General features: G+C 50.1%; 7 protein-coding genes across 7 annotated transcripts; 3 read left to right on the plus strand and 4 right to left on the minus strand.

The window, feature by feature from the left end:
• Positions 1 to 2,169: 2,169 nt before the first annotated feature.
• M437DRAFT_34851 (uncharacterized protein) lies at positions 2,170 to 2,944 on the plus strand (the record flags this gene model as incomplete). Its single annotated transcript, XM_041019290.1, has 2 exons — positions 2,170 to 2,298; positions 2,612 to 2,944. Coding segments are annotated over 2 exons (462 nt in total), but the record flags the coding sequence as incomplete, so codon positions are not given.
• Positions 2,945 to 4,141: 1,197 nt separating this feature from the next.
• Positions 4,142 to 4,993, plus strand: M437DRAFT_66370 (uncharacterized protein; the record flags this gene model as incomplete). The annotated part of the gene is made up of 1 exon (XM_041024733.1): positions 4,142 to 4,993. The coding sequence occupies one exon, from the start codon at positions 4,142 to 4,144 to the stop codon at positions 4,991 to 4,993; it is 852 nt and encodes a 283-aa protein (XP_040879531.1).
• Positions 4,994 to 5,832: 839 nt separating this feature from the next.
• M437DRAFT_66371 (uncharacterized protein) lies at positions 5,833 to 6,396 on the minus strand (the record flags this gene model as incomplete). Its single annotated transcript, XM_041024734.1, has 1 exon — positions 5,833 to 6,396. The coding sequence occupies one exon, from the start codon at positions 6,394 to 6,396 to the stop codon at positions 5,833 to 5,835; it is 564 nt and encodes a 187-aa protein (XP_040879532.1).
• A 332-nt stretch (positions 6,397 to 6,728) lies between these two features.
• M437DRAFT_49468 (uncharacterized protein) lies at positions 6,729 to 7,895 on the plus strand (the record flags this gene model as incomplete). Its single annotated transcript, XM_041021842.1, has 1 exon — positions 6,729 to 7,895. The coding sequence occupies one exon, from the start codon at positions 6,729 to 6,731 to the stop codon at positions 7,893 to 7,895; it is 1,167 nt and encodes a 388-aa protein (XP_040879533.1).
• A 373-nt stretch (positions 7,896 to 8,268) lies between these two features.
• M437DRAFT_49790 (RNA-directed RNA polymerase) lies at positions 8,269 to 12,029 on the minus strand (the record flags this gene model as incomplete). The annotated part of the gene is made up of 3 exons (XM_041021896.1): positions 8,269 to 8,680; positions 8,729 to 9,105; positions 9,168 to 12,029. 3 exons carry the CDS (start codon positions 12,027 to 12,029, stop codon positions 8,269 to 8,271), a joined length of 3,651 nt encoding a protein of 1,216 aa, XP_040879534.1.
• A 1,000-nt stretch (positions 12,030 to 13,029) lies between these two features.
• On the minus strand, positions 13,030 to 14,028 carry M437DRAFT_66374 (uncharacterized protein; the record flags this gene model as incomplete). The annotated part of the gene is made up of 1 exon (XM_041024735.1): positions 13,030 to 14,028. The coding sequence occupies one exon, from the start codon at positions 14,026 to 14,028 to the stop codon at positions 13,030 to 13,032; it is 999 nt and encodes a 332-aa protein (XP_040879535.1).
• Positions 14,029 to 15,062: 1,034 nt separating this feature from the next.
• M437DRAFT_84847 (uncharacterized protein) lies at positions 15,063 to 17,824 on the minus strand (the record flags this gene model as incomplete). Its single annotated transcript, XM_041028176.1, has 2 exons — positions 15,063 to 17,326; positions 17,404 to 17,824. 2 exons carry the CDS (start codon positions 17,822 to 17,824, stop codon positions 15,063 to 15,065), a joined length of 2,685 nt encoding a protein of 894 aa, XP_040879536.1.
• Between the last annotated feature and the right edge of the window lie 1,085 nt (positions 17,825 to 18,909).

Raw genomic sequence — 18,909 nt, forward strand, 5'->3', positions numbered from 1 at the left:
CCTGTCAATTCAATCAGTTTTCTCTCCAACCCTTAAATCAGAGCCATGCAGCTCACATCTGCCACTCTCCTTGTGGCCGGCTTGGCCGCCCAGCAGGCTTCAGCTCATTTCCCATGGGCCATTGATGCCGGCAAGTTCAGCACCTGCAGCAACACCGATACCCAGTGTTCGGAGCAGCAGCACCAGGGCTATGACTGGAGTGGTCTTTCCATTGGTCACCCCGTCACTAGCTATGGTGCCAACACCTTCTCTGGTGGCTGGACTTGCAACAGCATCAAGTCGAAGCGTGATGAACTCACCAAGCGCACTTTCAACAGCAAGTGCGTCTCTGGTAAGCTTCCTGCTTGGGGCTCTTTTGGCTCCTCATCCAACAACGGCGCTGGTAGCCTTTCCATTGGATGCAGCGGCGAAAAGAACAAGTTCTCCATCTCTGAGATGCACATCTCTTCCACCTACGACACTCACGTTGACTGCCACTACAACATGCCTGATGGCTCTGTTTGCAAGCAGAACGTTCCTTGCAGCGCTGGTGGTTCCATTGTTAAGAACACTCAATGCGGTGGTGCCATCTCAGTCTCTTTCTCTCACGGCAAGCCCAGCTCTGGTAGCACTGCCTCTGACAAGGGTGATTGCAACCTGAACATCCACTCCGTTGGCTTTGCTTGCGGCTCTGGCTCGTCTTCCACTAGCGTTTCTCTCCCCTCGTCGGTCTTCACCCCTTCTTCCTCGGCTGTCTACTCCTCTTCCGAGTTCGTTTCGTTCAGCACCGCCTCTCCCGAGACCACATCTTCGGAGGTTGTCCCCGAGACCACTTCAACTGAGCTGCCTGCCACTTCCCCTTCGGTCAGCAGCACCGTTGTCGTCTCCAGCGGCAGTGTCGTCGTGCCTGGAACTTCTTCTGCTCCTTACCCTGTTGGCTACCAGAACCAGACCGCCACTCAGCCCACTGCTGAGAGCAGCGCAGCCTCCACTCCTAGCAGCACCGAAGTCTCTCCCAAGACTTCATCGGTCGTTACTTCTGTTGGCACTGGTCTTTACCCCTCCGGATCGGTCCCCGTCGGCACTGGTTACTACCCTTCCAGCTCTGTTGTCCCCGTCGGCACTGGATCGAGCCCCTCGTCAAGCGCTGGTGTCTACAGCAACAGCACCGTGACCTCCTCTGCCTTGACCTCCTCTGCCACCAGCCCTGCACCTTCTGCAGACTGTCCTAGCGTAGTGCCGAGCTGTCTCAACACATATCTCCACAACACTGACTGCGCCAACAACGCTGACGCTGACTGCTACTGTAAGGATGAGGCTTTCATCAACAGCGTCTACCAGTGCATTGACGCTTACGGTGGTTCGGATGAGAGCGTTTCTCAGGCTATGTCTTACATGGTCGGTATCTGCGCCAAGGCTATCCCCTCCAACCCTGCCATCGTCACTGCCGTCCCCTCGAGCATTGACATTCAGCCTTCGTCGTCGACTGTCAACGCTGCCACTGGCTCATCGAGCTCTGCAGTCCCTGTCGGCACCACCGAGGTCCCTGCCAGCTCCGCCACCGACTCGATCGTTTACGTTACCGATGTCGTCAAGAGCACTCTGACAACATGCCCTGTTGGCCAGGTCATCACCTCTGCCGGATCGACTACAACTCTGACCGCCCCTACCATCATCCCAACAGAGATTACCACCAAGTCGACCATCACTGCTTCGATCATCTCCTCTGTCACTGGTGCTCTTCCTTCTGGCGAGTCGCCTTACGAGACCTCGCCCGTCCAGACTTCGCCTGCCGCTGCTTCACCTTCCGAGGCTTCGCCTGCTGAGACTTCATCTGCATCTGTCCACGTCCAGGTCCCCCACACCGTTACTCTGTTCAGCACCCAGATTGCCACCATTACTTCTTGTGCTCCCGAAGTGACCAACTGCCCTGCTACTTCTCTCGTCTCCACCGGTGTCACCACCAGCAACATCTGGATTCCTGTTACCTCTGCTCAAGAGACTTCTCCCGCCGAGACCAGCCCTGCATCCTCCGCTCAGGAAACCTCGCCCGCTCAGACCACTTCGGCTGGCGTTTCTTCAGGTGTCGCCTCAGGTGTTTCCTCTGGTGTTGTTTCCTCCGCTGGTGATATGCCCTCGGCTTCGAGTCCTGCTTCTTCTGGTGCCTACGAGACCTCGCCTGCAGAGACTACATCTGCTCCTTCGGTCCCCAAGACTGTCACACTCTACAGCACCAAGGTCGACACCATCACCAGCTGCGCTGCTGACGTGACGAACTGCCCTGCCAGAGTTCTTTCTACATCTTTGATCGCAACTGGCGTTACTACCGCTCCTCAGTCTTACGAGACCGGCGCTGTTCCCGCTTCTTCGGCACCCGCTGTTCCTGAGGTCCAGAGCACTGTCATTGTCACTGATGTTGTCAAGACTACCGTCACCACATGCCCTGTCGGCGAAACGTGAGATCATTTCTTCTCCTCGATCTAAAAAGCCTGACTAACATTTTCTTAGTGTCACCGCCTCCGGCAGCACCATCGTTCTGACTTCGCCTTCCGTCATCACCTCTCAGATCACCATCAAGAGCACCATCTCGACCACCGTTCCTGCTCAGACTCAGACCGTTGTCTCCCCCGAGTCTTCCTCGGCTGGTGCTGTTATGCCCTCGTCTGCCGCCATGACTTCGGCACCCGCAGCCCCCAAGACTTTGACCATCTACTCTTCGGTTGTGGCTACCATCACCTCGTGCGCTCCTGACGTTACCAACTGCCCAGCATCGAGCACTGTTCAGACCACTTCGTACTACGCCGTCGGTACCACCGTTTCGCAGGTGTCTGAGGTTCCTGCTGTCACTGGTCCTTCTGAGGTCGCACCTGCCACTACTGCTCCTGCAGCCGTTGACAGCAGCTCGACTCAGCCTATGACTACCATCACCTACTCTTCCGAGCTCGTCGTTCCTGCCACTTACACTGCTGGTGAATCTCAGGGTGCTACCATCCCCAACTCCAAGATCACCTCAACTATCCACAGAACCCTCACCGTTCCTCAAGTTCAGTTCATTACTGAGACTGTTGGCGGCAAGCCTACTGTTGGTCTTACCTACCCCTCGGCCGTTCCTGCCACCACCACTTCTGAGGCCGTCATGCCCACCAGCCCTGTCGCAGGTGCCGCCACTCCCGCAATCTCTGCACCTGCAGGATCTGCTGCCAGCTCAGGCTTTGCTCCCATGTCCTCTACCTTGGCTAGCACTTACAACATGCCTGCTATGCCTACTGGTAGCCCCATCTCCTACACTGGAGCTGGCGCCAAGGTCGGTGGCTCGTTCGCTGGCCTCGGTCTCGCTGCCGTTGCCGCCATCTTTGTTCTGTAAATCCAGAGCATTGAGATACTGTACAAACATTTTTTTTTTCTTGTTTGAGAGAAACAAAAGGGGAGGATTGGATATGGAGGATGTAATAATGGACGGAGTACCGCGAACCCAAAATATGCGCCCAATCGTCTCCGGTCTGGTGTTGAAGAATGAATGTATAGCGTTGTTTTTAGCTGTTACGCAACCCTTTTGTCATACTCTGACTATGTGCAGAAGACAAGCATTTCCTTTCACGACTTTCATTGAACAGTACGCCTAATTAGCGGCATTTTATTTCCTTTTATCAAAATACTTTTTCAACTTCGCACAAAATTACGTTTCCTTAATATGTGGCGTCCAAGAGACAAAATTCATGTCTTCATTCATTGAGAGCCTTGGAGGATGTCAAATCAGAGGCAACTCTAGAACCACTTGGTACAGAAAAGTGGTGGTATCTCTCTCAGAAGATGAAAGTCGGTCGGCGGAGAAGTAAGCCTTGACTTGATCTGTAATGGTAGTGCCTGTCAAGCGAGCCTACATCTAGCCAGTGAACGCCTGTATGAGTGATCAAGCATACTAATTCGATCACTCACTGTCGTTCGACACAAGTTCCCCGATACATCAGGCGCCTTGAAAAGATACTAACACCTTCCGCTTCTGAACTCACTTGCAGTGAGAGACCACGCCGTCAAACTCGATTCACCTGCTATCTCTCAACTACTTCGCAATTTCCCTCCGTTCAACCACCCCTCCCTCTGCATTCATTCATCCATCCCTTATCCAGCTCTTACCTTACGTAGCCTCGCAGCCAGATCCATCATGTCACTAATCAATCTGCCTCTTGAAATCCGCCTGCTTGTCTACGACTTCCTGCTCTACGACGCATTGTCCGACAACATTTGCATCATCTACCGTGGGTGCAAGAGGGAGTCCGACAATCAGATCTTCTTCGAAACCTTCAGAGCCAGGAAAAACATCCCTTTTCACGCAATGATCAAACCACAAATCTGGCACATCGATATCTGTAACCTTCTCAACCTTGCTGCTACCTGTCACCAACTCCGATCAGAGCTCTTATTTCTCGCTTGGTCGAACGCGGATATCTGCATCAACTTGAAGAACAAAGAGCCAGAAACACTCATGGGATATGCGGAATTCATCTTCAACAATCGCCTCTCCAAGATCTGTTGCGACTTCATTCGTACCCTGCAAATCAATGTACTCGAGGTCACCTGGGAGCCACGTCACACAAGAGCAATAGCTGAGATAATCCACCGCTGCCTTCCACGACTTGGGAAGCTGACAGTGCACGTCATCCGTGAATGGAACAGTGTTGATTCAGATCGCCCACAAAAAGCTTTGTGTGCCCTTGGTACCTTGGAGCCTCGTATCGCCGTTGAACTTCGAACTGAATTCATTCGACCATTCCTCTTCATGAGCGTTGGTCAACAACTCAGTGATACTCAGATTCGAGCTAGGCAACAGAAAAGAGCTAGGGCAGATGCTGCACATCTGGAGGCCATCCGTTCAGTGGGTCAGAGGCGTAGGCGTACGAAGATGGCGAGGGAGCAGAAGGACGAGGTTCTCGACATCCTGCAAGATACGGTCGACATCCGTTCACAGAGTATGAGCAGTAAAAGGTCGGAAACCGATTTACAACAGCAACATTGAGTTGATGGCACGCTTAGAAGGATCACATTCTCTCACGATTGAGTGGTTGATCGTGGTCAATGGAAAAGGTACCATACAGACAAAAAAAAAAGAGAAAAAAAAAAGAAGCACATACCAGTACCTACAGAGCTTGAAGTGCTTTTCAAACAGTCTCACCTCATACAAATCTTCACATGAGTTTTGAATCCACTTTCCATTGTCTGTTCGATCTAAGGTAATGATGCCTTGACATTTGTGGACTCCTTCGCTTGAAAGTCTAGATCGCTTATTTTCCTTCCGAGTACCATTCGTAAAATCAATCAAGTCCAATCAAGATTTTAGTTCCATCGCTCAGGATACACCAAGTTGAGGTGGACCAAATCATCCTCAGAACGTTTGAGTGCAGAGGTAGTAGCTATGTGTTCATTTTCACAGGCAGGTCTCCAAGTAAACGTGAGGAAGGAAGAGGGAAAACGAAAGGCACAACGGGGAAGCGTTGTGCACTTAATGTAAGCTGACTATGTGTTCTCAACGTCTGAGAGCAACCGCTCGCAGCCTGCTGAGCCTTGACTCCACAATAAACCCCAACCTCACACCCAGACGTCAATCTGTTTCGACTACCATCGCCAGGCCAGTGACATCGATGGAAGAAGCATCATCTGAAAATGTTCGACAGACAAAAGGAAGAGACACTTTTGTATAGGACTTTTGGTCAACCGAGACAAGCACCTTCGTATAGGGCTTCGAAAAGTGAACACACGCTCGTGTCGCGCTTGTGACGACTCAAGAATCTGACGCGCAGCGACAGACTAGAGCGGAACCATTCATGTAATCATCAGAGAGTGCAGTGTCATGTGGCCTCAAAGACTGGTGTTGGTGGCAGGGGCAGAGGTGACGACTTTGAGAGGGAAAGGCTGCGAGAGTTCGACGTCCATGACCTCGCCATCGTCATCACTGAAGCCCTCCCATTCAGAGAACTCTTCTGCGTCTTCCTCGGACTCACTCTCCGACCTAGACTTGGATTTGGCTTTCGCTCTGGCCCTGGCATCTGCGTTCTCCTTGGCCTGTGCCTCTCGTTTGGCCTTCTTCTGCTGCCTCTTCTTTCTTGCCTTCACACTGCGAGAAAGAGGATTTTGGTGGAATGCGCTATAGAGGACAGGAGCGTCCAGATTCTCGCCGTTGGCTTCTATGTAAGCCATAGACTGAGCCTTCGTGATGCCAGCCTTTTTCTGCAATCTGCGCAGAACTTTGCCAATCTTCGTGCTTAATCTGTTGTCGGTCTGGTTGGTGTTCATGGCTTTCATCCAGTTCATCAATGTCTGAGGCCCGACCTCAATGGCAGGAGGGAAGTGCTTCTGCTTGTCGAACCAGTTGACAATGGTGCTGATGGGAAGCTCCGAAGGGTTCTTCTTGGGGGCAGACATTCTGAAGAAATAAATAGATAAATTTGTAACCGGGCGCTTCGAGATGCGAAAAGGTTGCAATGGTTGAGTGGGTGTGAAGGAGAGTGCGCAAGACGAAGTTGGCTGAGAATGACCAGGTTGCGAGATGCCAAGCGCAGTGAGACTTTCAGTTCGAGTGTACGGCGGTCTTCAGTTAAAGTGAGTGAAAGCAGATGTAAGACACGAGGAAAGAGCGTTCGGCCTAGTGCAGCATAGCGACTGCCTCTCACAGATGCACAACCAACTCGCCTAACCGTCAACTGCTCCTTGCAACAACACCATTTTCTTCTTTCCACTACATTCACGCTTAATCAATGCTGGTACCTCCCTCAGTGGCCAGTATCAATAACCACCACCACCACCAAAACATGCCATCGCTGACCAGTCTGCCTCCTGAGCTACGCGCAGTCATCTATACCTATCTGCTAGAAGATGGTCTCGCGAGCGGCAAGCGCATTGTCTACTGCCACGACGATGACCAATATGACGACCTTGAGTTCTCGCCTGTCAACCAACACTCTGAAGATCAGGACAACGCCCAGCCAGAGAGCAATGTTGTAGGATGGACCCGTTCAAAAATGGATTATGAAAGAAACCACCAGGCTCGCATCACCTCTCTCATTGATGTGCGCTACACATATGGTCCCGATGTGCTCAACGGAGCCATTCACCATGCCAATATTGACGACCTGCTCGCCCTTGCAAGCACTTGCCGTCGCATGCGCACCGAAATCATTCCCATTGCCTGGTCCCACGCCGAAATCACATTCTACACACCTGACAGCCACTTCAAAGACGACATCTTCCACATCTTCGGTCAAATCCTTTCAAGCGACACTTGTGCAATGATCCACAACCTGCACATCGACATTGGCACGCGCTACTGGTCAGCTTCAGACGTGAGCGAGACTGCATATTTCATCATGAAACATCTGCCAAATCTAAAAGACCTTTACGTCTCTGTCGCTTGCGAAGATACTGAGAGCGATGTACCCGAGTTTTACTACGGCCTGGGCGCGCTCACTTCTTTGCCTTGCCAGATCATGGTAGAGGTCAACATCTACATGCATCCATCGGCTGCCAAACTATTTGAGCAAACAGACGTCCAACTCATCGGCACTGATGACACTGTCACGATCTACCAGGTTGAAGACTGGGAGAAAGTCATCAGTCTGAAAACCATGTTCCATCTCGAGTGTGCGCGCCATGAGACACAATTTGCCAGAGCTCTTCGAGCCCAGAACGAAGAGCGCCACCTTGATGGTTCCCTTCTTGAAGATACTTTGAGATTGCGCTCGGGCATGGCTGGCTGGCCTATTGTTGCTGGTCGCACTATCCCGAAAGAGAGATGGGAGGTGCGTCGTGAGGGATCTTGGCGCAATGGCTGGAAGGTTAAGGAAGGCGTCCCGGACACAATCATAGGCGAGAAAGAGCGCTATCTGGGTCCATGGTCCGAAAAGAAATTCAGAAAAATGAGCTAGGGTGCATCGTAGGACAACGCACATTGACGGATGGACAGCAGGAAAGACATTGAATCATCCGATGAATTCACCACCGTAGAAAATACCTCCAAATCTGACACGACAACGGCAGAAGAAGCAGGGGAAGAGAAAGGTGTTCGCTGATGGCACTGGAAGTTCCAAGAGTTTTGGTACACATTCTGTCGTTAGCTCTATCCAAAGCGGCTCTTGATGCTCATCTGATGCGGAACCTCTTTGTCATTGAATCACATCTTCGTATCGCTTGATCTCATGTTTCTCTTAATGATCATTCTTGCGTGCTTACAAAGTCTTCGAAGTGCATGCCCCATTCTTCGATATTTTACAGTCTCTCTAAATGCCTCGTGGCACTTCATCAGCGACGAACACGCGGCAAAGCATATCTCCCCATATCAACAGCAAACCATCTCTTGATCTCCCTCAAGCAAACCCCAGCAGCAACATACTTCCAACTCTGCAACTCTCCGACCTTCTTGTCTCCCATCGGTTGTTCGTCCATACCAACAGCAAGACAAGCGATGGCTCTAGGCAGAGCTTCTTCATTGCGATCGTTGTCATCGTAGTCGCCATCGATGATACGGGAGATGGTGAAGGTAAGCACTTCTTCGAGTTGTTCGCGCATGGCTTGGGTGGTTTCGCGGATGCGTCTGGACTGTTTGCCGCCGTCGCGGCCGAGGATTGTGCCGGAGAAGATTTCGGTCTCGGTTAGGGGGTGGCGTGGTGAGGAGGCGAATTGGTAGAGGGATTGGAGGAGGGTCTGCTCGTATCTGTGTGATGGTCAGCCATTGCGAGTTGATGTTTGAAGTCAAGCTTACCCGTCTCTGATCTGTCTGGCCAGATCAAGATGATGCTCCCATTGGATGACTCCAGTGTACTGCTGAATGTATGCCCAAAGAGTCTCAAGGACCGTATCATCTCGGCCTGGAAGACTCTCAGTAGCATCTTGTAGAGTCCTCAAGAACTCCTTCTCGTCGATGCTACGGTAGAGGTGACCAAGGGCTTTCTCGCTGCGGTAGTAGCGGACCGGGCGATGATCGTCCAGGTCGCCGATAGGATCAGTCTCCTCCTCTTCTTCGTTCTGAACTGCATCTTCGAAACTTGCGTATCCACCGGCCTCGATAATGACTCGTGGACTGGGAGCCATGAAGTCTGGTTTGGCAGGCTGGGCTCGTGGAGCTCTATCCATGCTCACCTACAGCAGTCAGCATGACTGTTCTAAACTCAATATCATATGAATTGGGTACTTGAACTTACTGCAATACCAGTCTTGGAGAAGTCGACAGCTGTTGAAGCCATGCTTGCAAGCTCAATACACGCTGCATCGAACACACCCATCGGCTTTTGGTCTGCAATTTGGAGATGACGTGTGCAGATTTGACCTAGTTGATCAGTTTCCATGAACTCAACGAAGAAAGAGCTCATATCCTGGATGGTGACCTCACGGTCAAGCTCCAGACCAGGCACGCGAGGGTAATCAGCAGGGGCCGCGATATCTCTCTGAGGCATCAAGGTAGGCTCAAAGATGACGTTGTAAAGGTCACCGTCAAGATCACCACCAGACAGCTGGCTCGGAAGATCGCGACTGCCATGCTGGCTGAACACAACGCAGTTGTGAAGATGTTTAAGAGAGGAGTCTTCAGGAACGTCAACAGCGTCGACGATTCTGATGTCGCCAGGGTGCAGTGCTGGAGAGCGTGTAATGATGACTTTGTCTTTGATGATAACCTTTCTGGGTTCATCTAGGGAAGTTTGAGTAACGGCGTAAATCTGGCCTTCCTTGAGATATCCAGTTTCGTCCATGATGCCATAGAGAGTGACTCCGTTCTTGACAGGTATGCGACCTTTGTACTTGATCTCGCGCAACTTTGTGATGACAGCCATCTCAACGACTCCACGAAGGAACGAATCGTCGTGATACTCGAGACCAATATCGGACAGCATTTCGAGGAAGCTTGGCAGTCTTGCAGCCTTGCTGGTTTGTGTGTCGTTGAGAAGCAACGATGCATTGAAGGTGCTAGTGGTCATCATTCTCAACTTGTCCACTGCCTCGTCTTGTAATGTCAGGAAAGACTCAAGAGGGACAAGCAGATCTTCAAGAATCTTGATGAATTGACGGTTCAGCACCATGGGATATGGTCGCCATGCGGCACCGCAAACTTCGAGCGTGACTGATGTGGAGCCCTCGAACTTCACCATTGAAGGTCGGATGCAAAATTGATCTCCAACAAGTCGAGAATCCAGGGACACCACTCCTTTCGTACCAGCTTGTCTGATCTGGAGAATGACAGGCTTGAGAGTGCGTCTCGATCCATACACAGCCCAAACCTTTTGAAGAAGTCCAAGGGAAATTGTACCACAGCCATCGCTAAAACATCGGCCGTTGCGTTCGACGTCGCGAAGTCTTACTTGCATCGAGGCTTCTACCCCTACAGTGCCAGTAGTGTCGGTGAAAGCCTGTCCGATACGGGCGGCACATCGGGCTGGAGTGCGAATGGAACTGAAATGTCCCAAATCCTTGATCAGCTCTGGGGCATGCAAAATCCTTCCCTCAAACTCAAAAGGTGCCATGAACCAGCAGGTCTGGGATCGAAGACTCGAATGGGAGAATCCCAAGAATGAGAAGCCTCTTCCTGCAATCAAGAATACCGAGTCCATGAACTTTCGAAAACGAGCATACACGTCTTTCTGATCGGACTGGCCATCATAGCGGACAGGCTCACCATCCTCGTCAACAAAGGTCACTCGTATGAAGTGATCAGAGTGATCTTGATACTTTCTCAACACGCGATTGCTGACCTCAGGCTCAGGACCTTCCAGGTATACGCCCGCAACGGTGACGGTAAGCTTGTGCACAAGGACAATGTGGGCATGGCGATTGATCAGCTCGTATAGGTTCTGAGACCTGGAGTTGTCAAACTTCTGGGCATAGTCCAGTAGATTGTTGGCGATTGTCTTGATTGAATAGTCCTCTGCTTCTGAATGAGGTCCAATTGGCTGAAGAGCGGAGTACAAACGTCTCAGAGATTCGACAATGGTGGTTGCATCGTGATTGGCCATCAACAAAGTTATCGTAGGAAGAACTGCAATGACTTGATCAGGCGAGAGTGCGCCGTTCCTGGCCAAGCGAAGTAGCTGGAACTTGACATCGAATGGCAAAGTGTTGTATGATTCCAGATTGGCGAGCGCCGCGTCAAGACGTCTGAAAGAGGATGCAAGGCTGACAGAAGGGTACACAGTGGGGGTAGGGTGGTTGATGGCAGCTGATGCAAGGTGACGATTATGCTTCAAGAATCGGTAGACTTCAGACAGCTGTCTGTAGTCGGCAAGCTGTATCTGGTACACAAAGCAAGTACCGACTACATCTGAATGAGCCTGGTTTATGCTTGTGACTCGCTTCTTGTTCTTCAGTGGGGGTAGCTTGAACCCACTGATGCCCAGAATGCTGATATTTGCGAGTGCCGCAGCGAGGTCCACCGAAGGCTTGGAATAGAAGGCGGGTGAGACGTGTAGAGCGAAAGTCACAGTTGGACGTTTGTAGTCTCCTGTGGTTGCTGTGTCAACATCAAAGTATTTGATGTTGACGCGATATGCAGATCCGCTGTTGAGGCTGTTGCTGTCCTCATAAAGGAGAGCCAATTGACGATGGCCAAATAAGATTCTGCCACGTCTTGAGTCGACAAAGCGCGGCACAAAAACAAGCTCGCCATTGACAAAAGACCACACCCCACATCGCAGATGGGAAATTTCGAAACTGGAATTCGCCTCGTGACGAGAGGCAGAACCGATCTGGCTTGATGCGACTGGTTGAGTGGCTCTTGACTTGAGACTGCGCAAGAGGTACTCGTTGGGTTGATTTTTCGACACCGCACAATTGATGTAATGGCCGTTCATGTTGAGCTGAACCAAGGGTCTTCGCTGTCCGTCGGACTTTCCATACCTGGCGATGAAGCGCTTGCCTTTGTCAGAGTCCAAAAAAATCAATTTTGCGCAGGCTTTGTTGCCCAGCTTCTCGCATATGAAGTCGGTGATGCCAAATTCGTGGAGAGGTGAGCGCATAAACTTCTTCAAATCACGCTCTGTGCAGTGAGAAGGTATGCGATTGATGAAGACCTCCATGATGGCGTTGCTGAGGGACTGTCCCGTGAAGGATCTTACACCCAGCGTGCGCTTCGATGGTGGTCGAAAGCTTGGTGTGTATCAGTGTGAATCAGGAAGGAAAGAAGTATTGCTTTGAAGAACTAAACGGAGAGATGAAACGATGGTTGGCTACTTCAGTATAGCGGTCAAAGTGAGAGAAACGCAGGTCAGCAGTAGACGCGAGCAATTTCAAGTCAAACGGACCCATCAATTCACCTCACTTTGGATATGCAGTTGGCCGTCGCGTGCATATCAGCGGCACAGCTTGCCTACAGATGTTGTGTAACATGGTGGTCACGAAATACAGATAACGACAGCTCCGAATTTTCAATCCAATGTCAATTTGCATGATATGCTGCATGCCATGACTGCTACCCATCTGAATGTATGGTACGTGCGATTGTAGCAGAGAAAGTCAAGTGAAGATGCCTCTCAAGCCATGGAAAGAGCCCAACGGAATCTGCCGCTTGGATTCGCGTCACTTTCGCGCTCCTGCGTTCTACTGCATCCTTTCCAAGACACACTACCGGGCCGGGACTCTGAATCATCAGATGCAGAGACCAAGGAAGTGCTCATCCACTGCTTTGACTTCTGTCATCCCCTTTAGAAGAGTTTGCAGCACCTCGCGATTCTCGTGAAACGTAATCCAGTCGAGGGCAACGTCAACGTCAACGTATCGCTGTTGCTGGAGTACTTGTCCGGAAATCCTCTTTATCCCCTTTCGACCAAGCAATGAGGGCACTAGACATGGAAAGTGAGTAAAGAGGGCAGTTTCTGGAGCAGCTGCTGAAACAATGACTTGAATGACTATCGCTGTTGCTTGTTATTTGAGCACTACTGGGTATGCTAATTTTATCTTTATGATCAATGATGGTAAGCTCGAAGAGATGGGAACACATGGAGAGCTGTCAAAACTCAGAGGAAAGAACCATGCTACGTGTTTGGCGCAGAGTTTAGACCAAGCTCGGAAGCGCTGCGATCAAGCACGCCCCTCGCGTGAAACGCGGTCGAAGAGCACTCTCCAATGCTTGCAGTCCTCGATATGCTTCATGACTTGTTCGCGATCGGCCAGTGCGGTTTCCATGTCACTTACTGTAGCGGGCTCTGTAGCTCCGCCAGCGTCGGACCGCATGATAGAGGTGGTTTCAAGGTAGGTGCCTTGTTGACAGAACACTTCATGATGTTCTCGAGCTTGACGACGCCATTTGGTAATGTCAATCAACGTAGGCATGACATGCTGCACCATCAATCCTCTCAAAAGTCTCAGGACCAGAGTGATGTCAGGATCGAACGTGCCTTTCTCAGGCTCAAGGTAGAAGCATACTCGTGGCTTCAGAGTGACTCTCGGACCCGAAGCAAGAAGAGCGACAGGTCTGGCAGCTGCCATGATTTGGAGATGATCTCTAACGAACTCAGGAGGAGTTTCATCAACCCAAGGCTCAGTCATAGGGTCAATGGCTCGAATGTCCAGACTGACTAGATTTGGCAGTCTATCATTGAGCAAGTCGACGATGGTTTTCATGTCTCTGGCAGTCAAAGCTTTACCAGCTGTAGTCCGGTTGTTGATGATAGTGAGATGATGAAGAAAGGCGCAGGATGCAAGTGGAAGCTTCTCGAGAAAGGTGTGAAGGAGAGTGGGACTTTCGTAGGCACCAAGAGAATCACCAAATGTGTACTCCAGACATGCATTGGCATAGATGACTGGCGTGGCTTCTGTGTAGAGCAATTTGCTGGTTGTAGCGAGAGACCAAAGATTGCTGTAGTCGAGATGCTTGATGGAAGATTTGACGGGTGCAGGTTTGACATCGGTAACAAGCTCGTCTTCTGGGGGATGGAGCTCAGTTGTGCGATCCCAGTTGGGCTGGCCGTCTTGGTTCAGGGTGAACATGATTCGATCTCCATCTCTCAAAGGGTCGGCCAGTAGTGCGTGGTAGATGAGCACCTTGATCTCAGGTGGTATATCGGAGAACTTCGCCATCGAATGAATTGGTTTGATAGAAGTTGAGAACGAAGACAGAATTTGGGGACATACTGTCGCCTTTTGTGGTCATTGGAGCGAAAGTCGGATCGCGGGTCATCGATTGCTGCTGCGTTTGCCGCACCACTAACATGAGACCTGCATTCCGGATCGACAACACACTAGACAAAGCTTGGTAGAGACACAGGTAACCAGCAGATGGCATGGCGAGACGCGCTGCATGTCTTCTCCCACGGGCCTCAGCTGTTCAGGGGTGAACGGGTGACTGCATGACAGCCTTTGCTCTTTCCATCTAGTCTGTCATTTCACTGTTGATTGTGGCAGTATTCAGAGACACGAGATGCAAGTTTTAGAGTTGTGCAACATTTATATGTCAGAGAAATGGATTTGGTTCTAACAAAAGCGGCGGTAGTCTAGTGGCAAGACGCTGCATCAATGTGTCTTGCAAACACAAGCTTTCAATAAGCGATCGCTGGTGCTCCCATGGAGCATCGCTTGCCCATTGAAGATGCAGAGATCGTGAGTTCGAATCTCACTCGCCGCAATCTTTTTGGTTTTGCAAAGATTCGCACCAGACACTTCTGCTCACTGGAGTAATGCCGCCTACTGGCTTTCGGCGTTTGTCTCGCATTTCATACAGGTAGGTCTGATGGTTGAGTCTTTATGACCCCATTTATTCTATTTTTTGTCAAGAGAGTCTGTGTCGTCCATTTGGGGTTTTCTACTACATTATTCAAAGTGTTGTTGGCAGCACTCCATGACACCAAACGATTAGATGGAAGCAAGAAAGTAAAAACCGTGTCTGATCGCTCTTGAGTAGTTATTCTAATTCGATAAAACAATCTTTCTCCGTGACTACCCTACCAACAAGGGACCCAATGTGTCTTGCATCAGTGTGTAACTTGAGCACGTTGAAGCCCGACTGAAGCTGACGCTGATTTTCTCCTTCTCCAGATCTACCAAAAGCACGCCAACCTGCGATTTCCAGATCTTGGCTCATCGTTGCCCAATACGCCGTCTATCGTTCCTGCTTCTCACTGGTCCAACTTCTTCGTGCAATCCTCATATGTATCATGTTTCGTTTCACAGCGAAGGCAATAGTAACCATCCCAATAAGTGCAGTTTCTTCTGAACATAGGGACCTGCTGCAGTATCTTGGCAATTGCAGCAGCACATTTTGTGTCATCCTCAGACGAGCCGTAACGAATCTGTCTGATCAGATTGTCGCGTCTGCTTGATAGGTGGCCTGTATTTTGGATCACATTGTAGATTGGCGATTGGATCTTTGCTAGACAGTCGTCGATCCTAGTCCAGGTCTTGAGCAATATAGCTGCGAACCAGAGGTAGTTGAAGCCAAAAGGTGGTGAGCGGCCACAAATCTCGCTCTTCACATCTATCTCTAGAAGGGACCAGACGTGAAAGGTCGAGAATGCATAATCGGTGTCACTGAGTGTCTCGAAACCTTGGGCACAAGAAGAAATGTCCTTGTGACTGTCTTCAGACGCCGGTAAATCGTATTCCTCTTGGAACTTGCGCATTGCTGGCAGAAATCTCTTCTCCAAAGATTCTGCGACTCCTAGGAGGTGATCGTCGTTGTCTGTAGGAAGTGAGAACAGTCTCCTGGCATTTCTGATGAATTCTGTATTCTCGAATCGTACGTTTCCGGTTTCAGAGTCGGTTGTACGTCTTGTTTGAGTCAAATAGAGGCTTCCCAGTGTTGTAGTTGGGTTCACCTGGTCTTCTGGCACGCGCCAAAAATTCCAATCAAACTCCTGTAACAACAATAGTGTGTGTTTTGAGTGGAGTAGAGCATTCTCCTCGAGATTGAGCCAGTCTTTGAGGGTTGTAGACGAAACAGACAGAGCTCGAGCTTGCGGTTGAGTAGGTTTTGTGTAACGTTTATTCTTTCCAAGACGGTCAGTCGTAGGGTCCCAAAAAGCTCTGCTATGGAAAATGACGACTAAGTCATTGAAACGATCAAGGGCCTGTGACAGAAATCCCTTCTCGACAAGGATATAGTGCACCTGCATGAGCTGAGAGAGCTCACGTAACTCATCCCAGATGACAAGGCCAATGCGGTATGCCACGTTGAGTGCTTCAGCCAGACCAACACCGCATAAAAAGGGCGAGTGTTCCCACAGACCATTGCGACTACTCTCTGCGCTGTTGTAACATCGCTCAAAGCGTGACTCCGGACCATCATCGAGATCAAATGTGCGATTTGATGTACCCAGCCAGCTGTTGAATAGCGTTGGAAGGTGCTGCAACTCTTCCAGCAAATTGTCCATATGCGAGACCCCAGATCTTGATGGCATGCTTTTCACAGTCTCCAAGAACGCGTCCACCCCTCTGATGAATCCAACAGTATGGCCATCAGTGTGACGATCGAGAAAACGATCTATCGCCTGTGCTGGTCGAAAATCTTTCGGACACGGTCTAAACTCATCCTTGTCTTCGCGGACCGAGAACCAACCTTGGGTAGCTGCAAATGAATCGACAATGCATTGGAGCTGGAACACGTGATGTAATAGGATCTTGTGTTGGAAGGCTGTACCAGGTTTCTGCATTGACCAGGTCGTGACACAAGCAGCAAAGTCCTCAATGCCGAACAGACGGGCGTTCCGACGATAAGGCCCATCCACAAACCAAGTAAAGTCCTTAGGGAAGGCTTTGTCGATATGTCTCTCCTGTCTGACTATGTGTACGAAGACGTTGACAAGATCGTACAGCCAGTTTATGGTATAGAGACGTAGCCACTCAAGTCGTCCCCGTTCCGAAAGCTGTTGGAGGTTGCATCCCGGAATCCACTTGACCAGCTGGGCCCGCAAACGTTTTGTTGGTCTACCATTGCGATTCTTCTGGTAATCGGTCACAAATTCGACCAAAGCATTGTAGATGTAGATGCCAAACCTTTTGCCGTACTTTGCGAACCAAGTATGCCCAAGATCTGCCGGACCACCGTTTGCGATATCGTTAAGAAGGCTGATGTAAGAATCGCTGTGTTCACCTTTTGCATCAGATTCCACAAATAGGGCTGCCGCTGTCCGTTTGACCAAGGCTATTGCCGTATTAGACATGACACCTGCGACAGAAATGGTGGACTGGTTATGCGCGACCGCTCCCCACCAGCTTTGCAGTTCATTCCTCAATCTCAAGTCCTCCACAAAGGCCGTCAAGATCATGATGGCACGGTCGCGTTTGTCGTCTGGTCCGTCAACAACGCGGTAATCCCTGAGTGGGACTTCGACTGAAATAGTTGTCTCGCCAGGATCGTCATCGCTTGCGTGCACCTGAAGAGCTGAGAACGCGTTTGCGAATACAGCATTCTCGATCTCCTTTTCTGACTCGGGAATTTTATGCCGTTTGTCAGCTCACTCAGTAGCCACTGGTTGCCTCCAAGCGCCTTGAAAGCAAAGGTCAGAGTATTTATGAAGGCTTGGTGTCGATCGTTGCTGCGTTCAAACTCTTCATCTTGTATGCCGGTGTACATGGCTTTGTATTCTTCGCTCATGTTTTGGCGACCTTTGATGACAGAGTCAAATAGATAGAGGATTATCGAAGGAACTTGCTCCCTGCGCTTGAGAAACGCAGCACCGACTCTTTGAGACATGATTTCGATCTCCGCACAAGTCATATGACCCGTGGTGTTGATGACATCAGTTGAGATTCGTTGAGAGTGTGGAATTGTTGTAATGATGCTATTCGAAGCATGTGCAAGCCGCCATAGTATGTAACGTGTGTCTTTCTTGTAGTTGAGGTAAGGCACGCGAAGTGAGCCATTCAGGTTGCGAGCCATATTGATGAAATTGTGCTGAGCTTCAAGGTGAGGGCGAGTCGAATGCGTTGATTGAGACTGTCTACAACCAGGAGGTTGGTTGACAGCGCGTGAAGATATGCGAGTTTAGCTTGAGTGAGGCGATAGCGTACAAAGATGAGTAATTGTACGTATCCTGGTGTTGTGTAGTGAAGTGCGACAAGGAATGAGTTCAGAAGACACTTGAAGTGTGAGACGACAAGTGCAGAAAGACGAGTGGTCTCGCGTACTCCAATGTTTGTGTTTGTGTTTGTTGACGTGTGCCGGAGTTTTGGGACGCAATCAAATCTCGAGAATAGTGGTGGTCCAGGCGACGAAAGAAGTGACGCAGAACAATCGAAGCATCCGATAACGAACGGGTGCAGCGGGTCTGTTACTGTATGCCCGTATCTTGTGATGTTCTCCTGTACAGTTGCAGCGCAGAAAGTGGGTTATAGAAATGCACAATACTTCTCGTATCAGAGCTGTATCCAGAGAAAGCTGTCAAGATAGCTACTCTCAGTGGACATTACTCTGATTCTCGAAAAGATTGTGCATTTTTATAGGTGAGAAAGTGACACAAAAGCACACAGGAAGACCTAGCTTTTGTTTCTGTACCTTGATCCATGTATTTCTGCCTCTTGCTCACACCTCGCGCACATCTTACTCAGTCTGACCATTTCCTTCTTCTCTGCCTTGCTTCAATTGTTCCTCGTATCCTTTGACCTCAGATTCGTGGCACCAGATCCTGTCACTACCAAGCACACTTACAATTCTGCCGTCATTGCGACCCCAATACATGAATTGCTGCACAGTCATGGATTGTTTCTTCAACTCGTGCGCTAAAACTTCTAGGCATTCCTTGTGGCCAGGTATCTCACGTTTGATAAGAATCTGGAGCTGCGCCATTCGACCGTTTTTGTGGTAAGGAATACACTGAAAAAAGAGCGGGTTTCTTAGTTCGAACAGACGCTTTTCTACTGCGTCAAAGATTGTCATGAACTTAATAGTGAGCCATGTGTAGTCGATTGCTGAGAGTGGTACCTGGTGGCTGATGTCGTTGATGAGGTCCAATTCAGCAAGACGAA

Source organism: Aureobasidium melanogenum (assembly GCF_000721775.1).
Source record: "Aureobasidium melanogenum CBS 110374 unplaced genomic scaffold scaffold_11, whole genome shotgun sequence".
NCBI lineage: Eukaryota > Fungi > Ascomycota > Dothideomycetes > Dothideales > Saccotheciaceae > Aureobasidium > Aureobasidium melanogenum.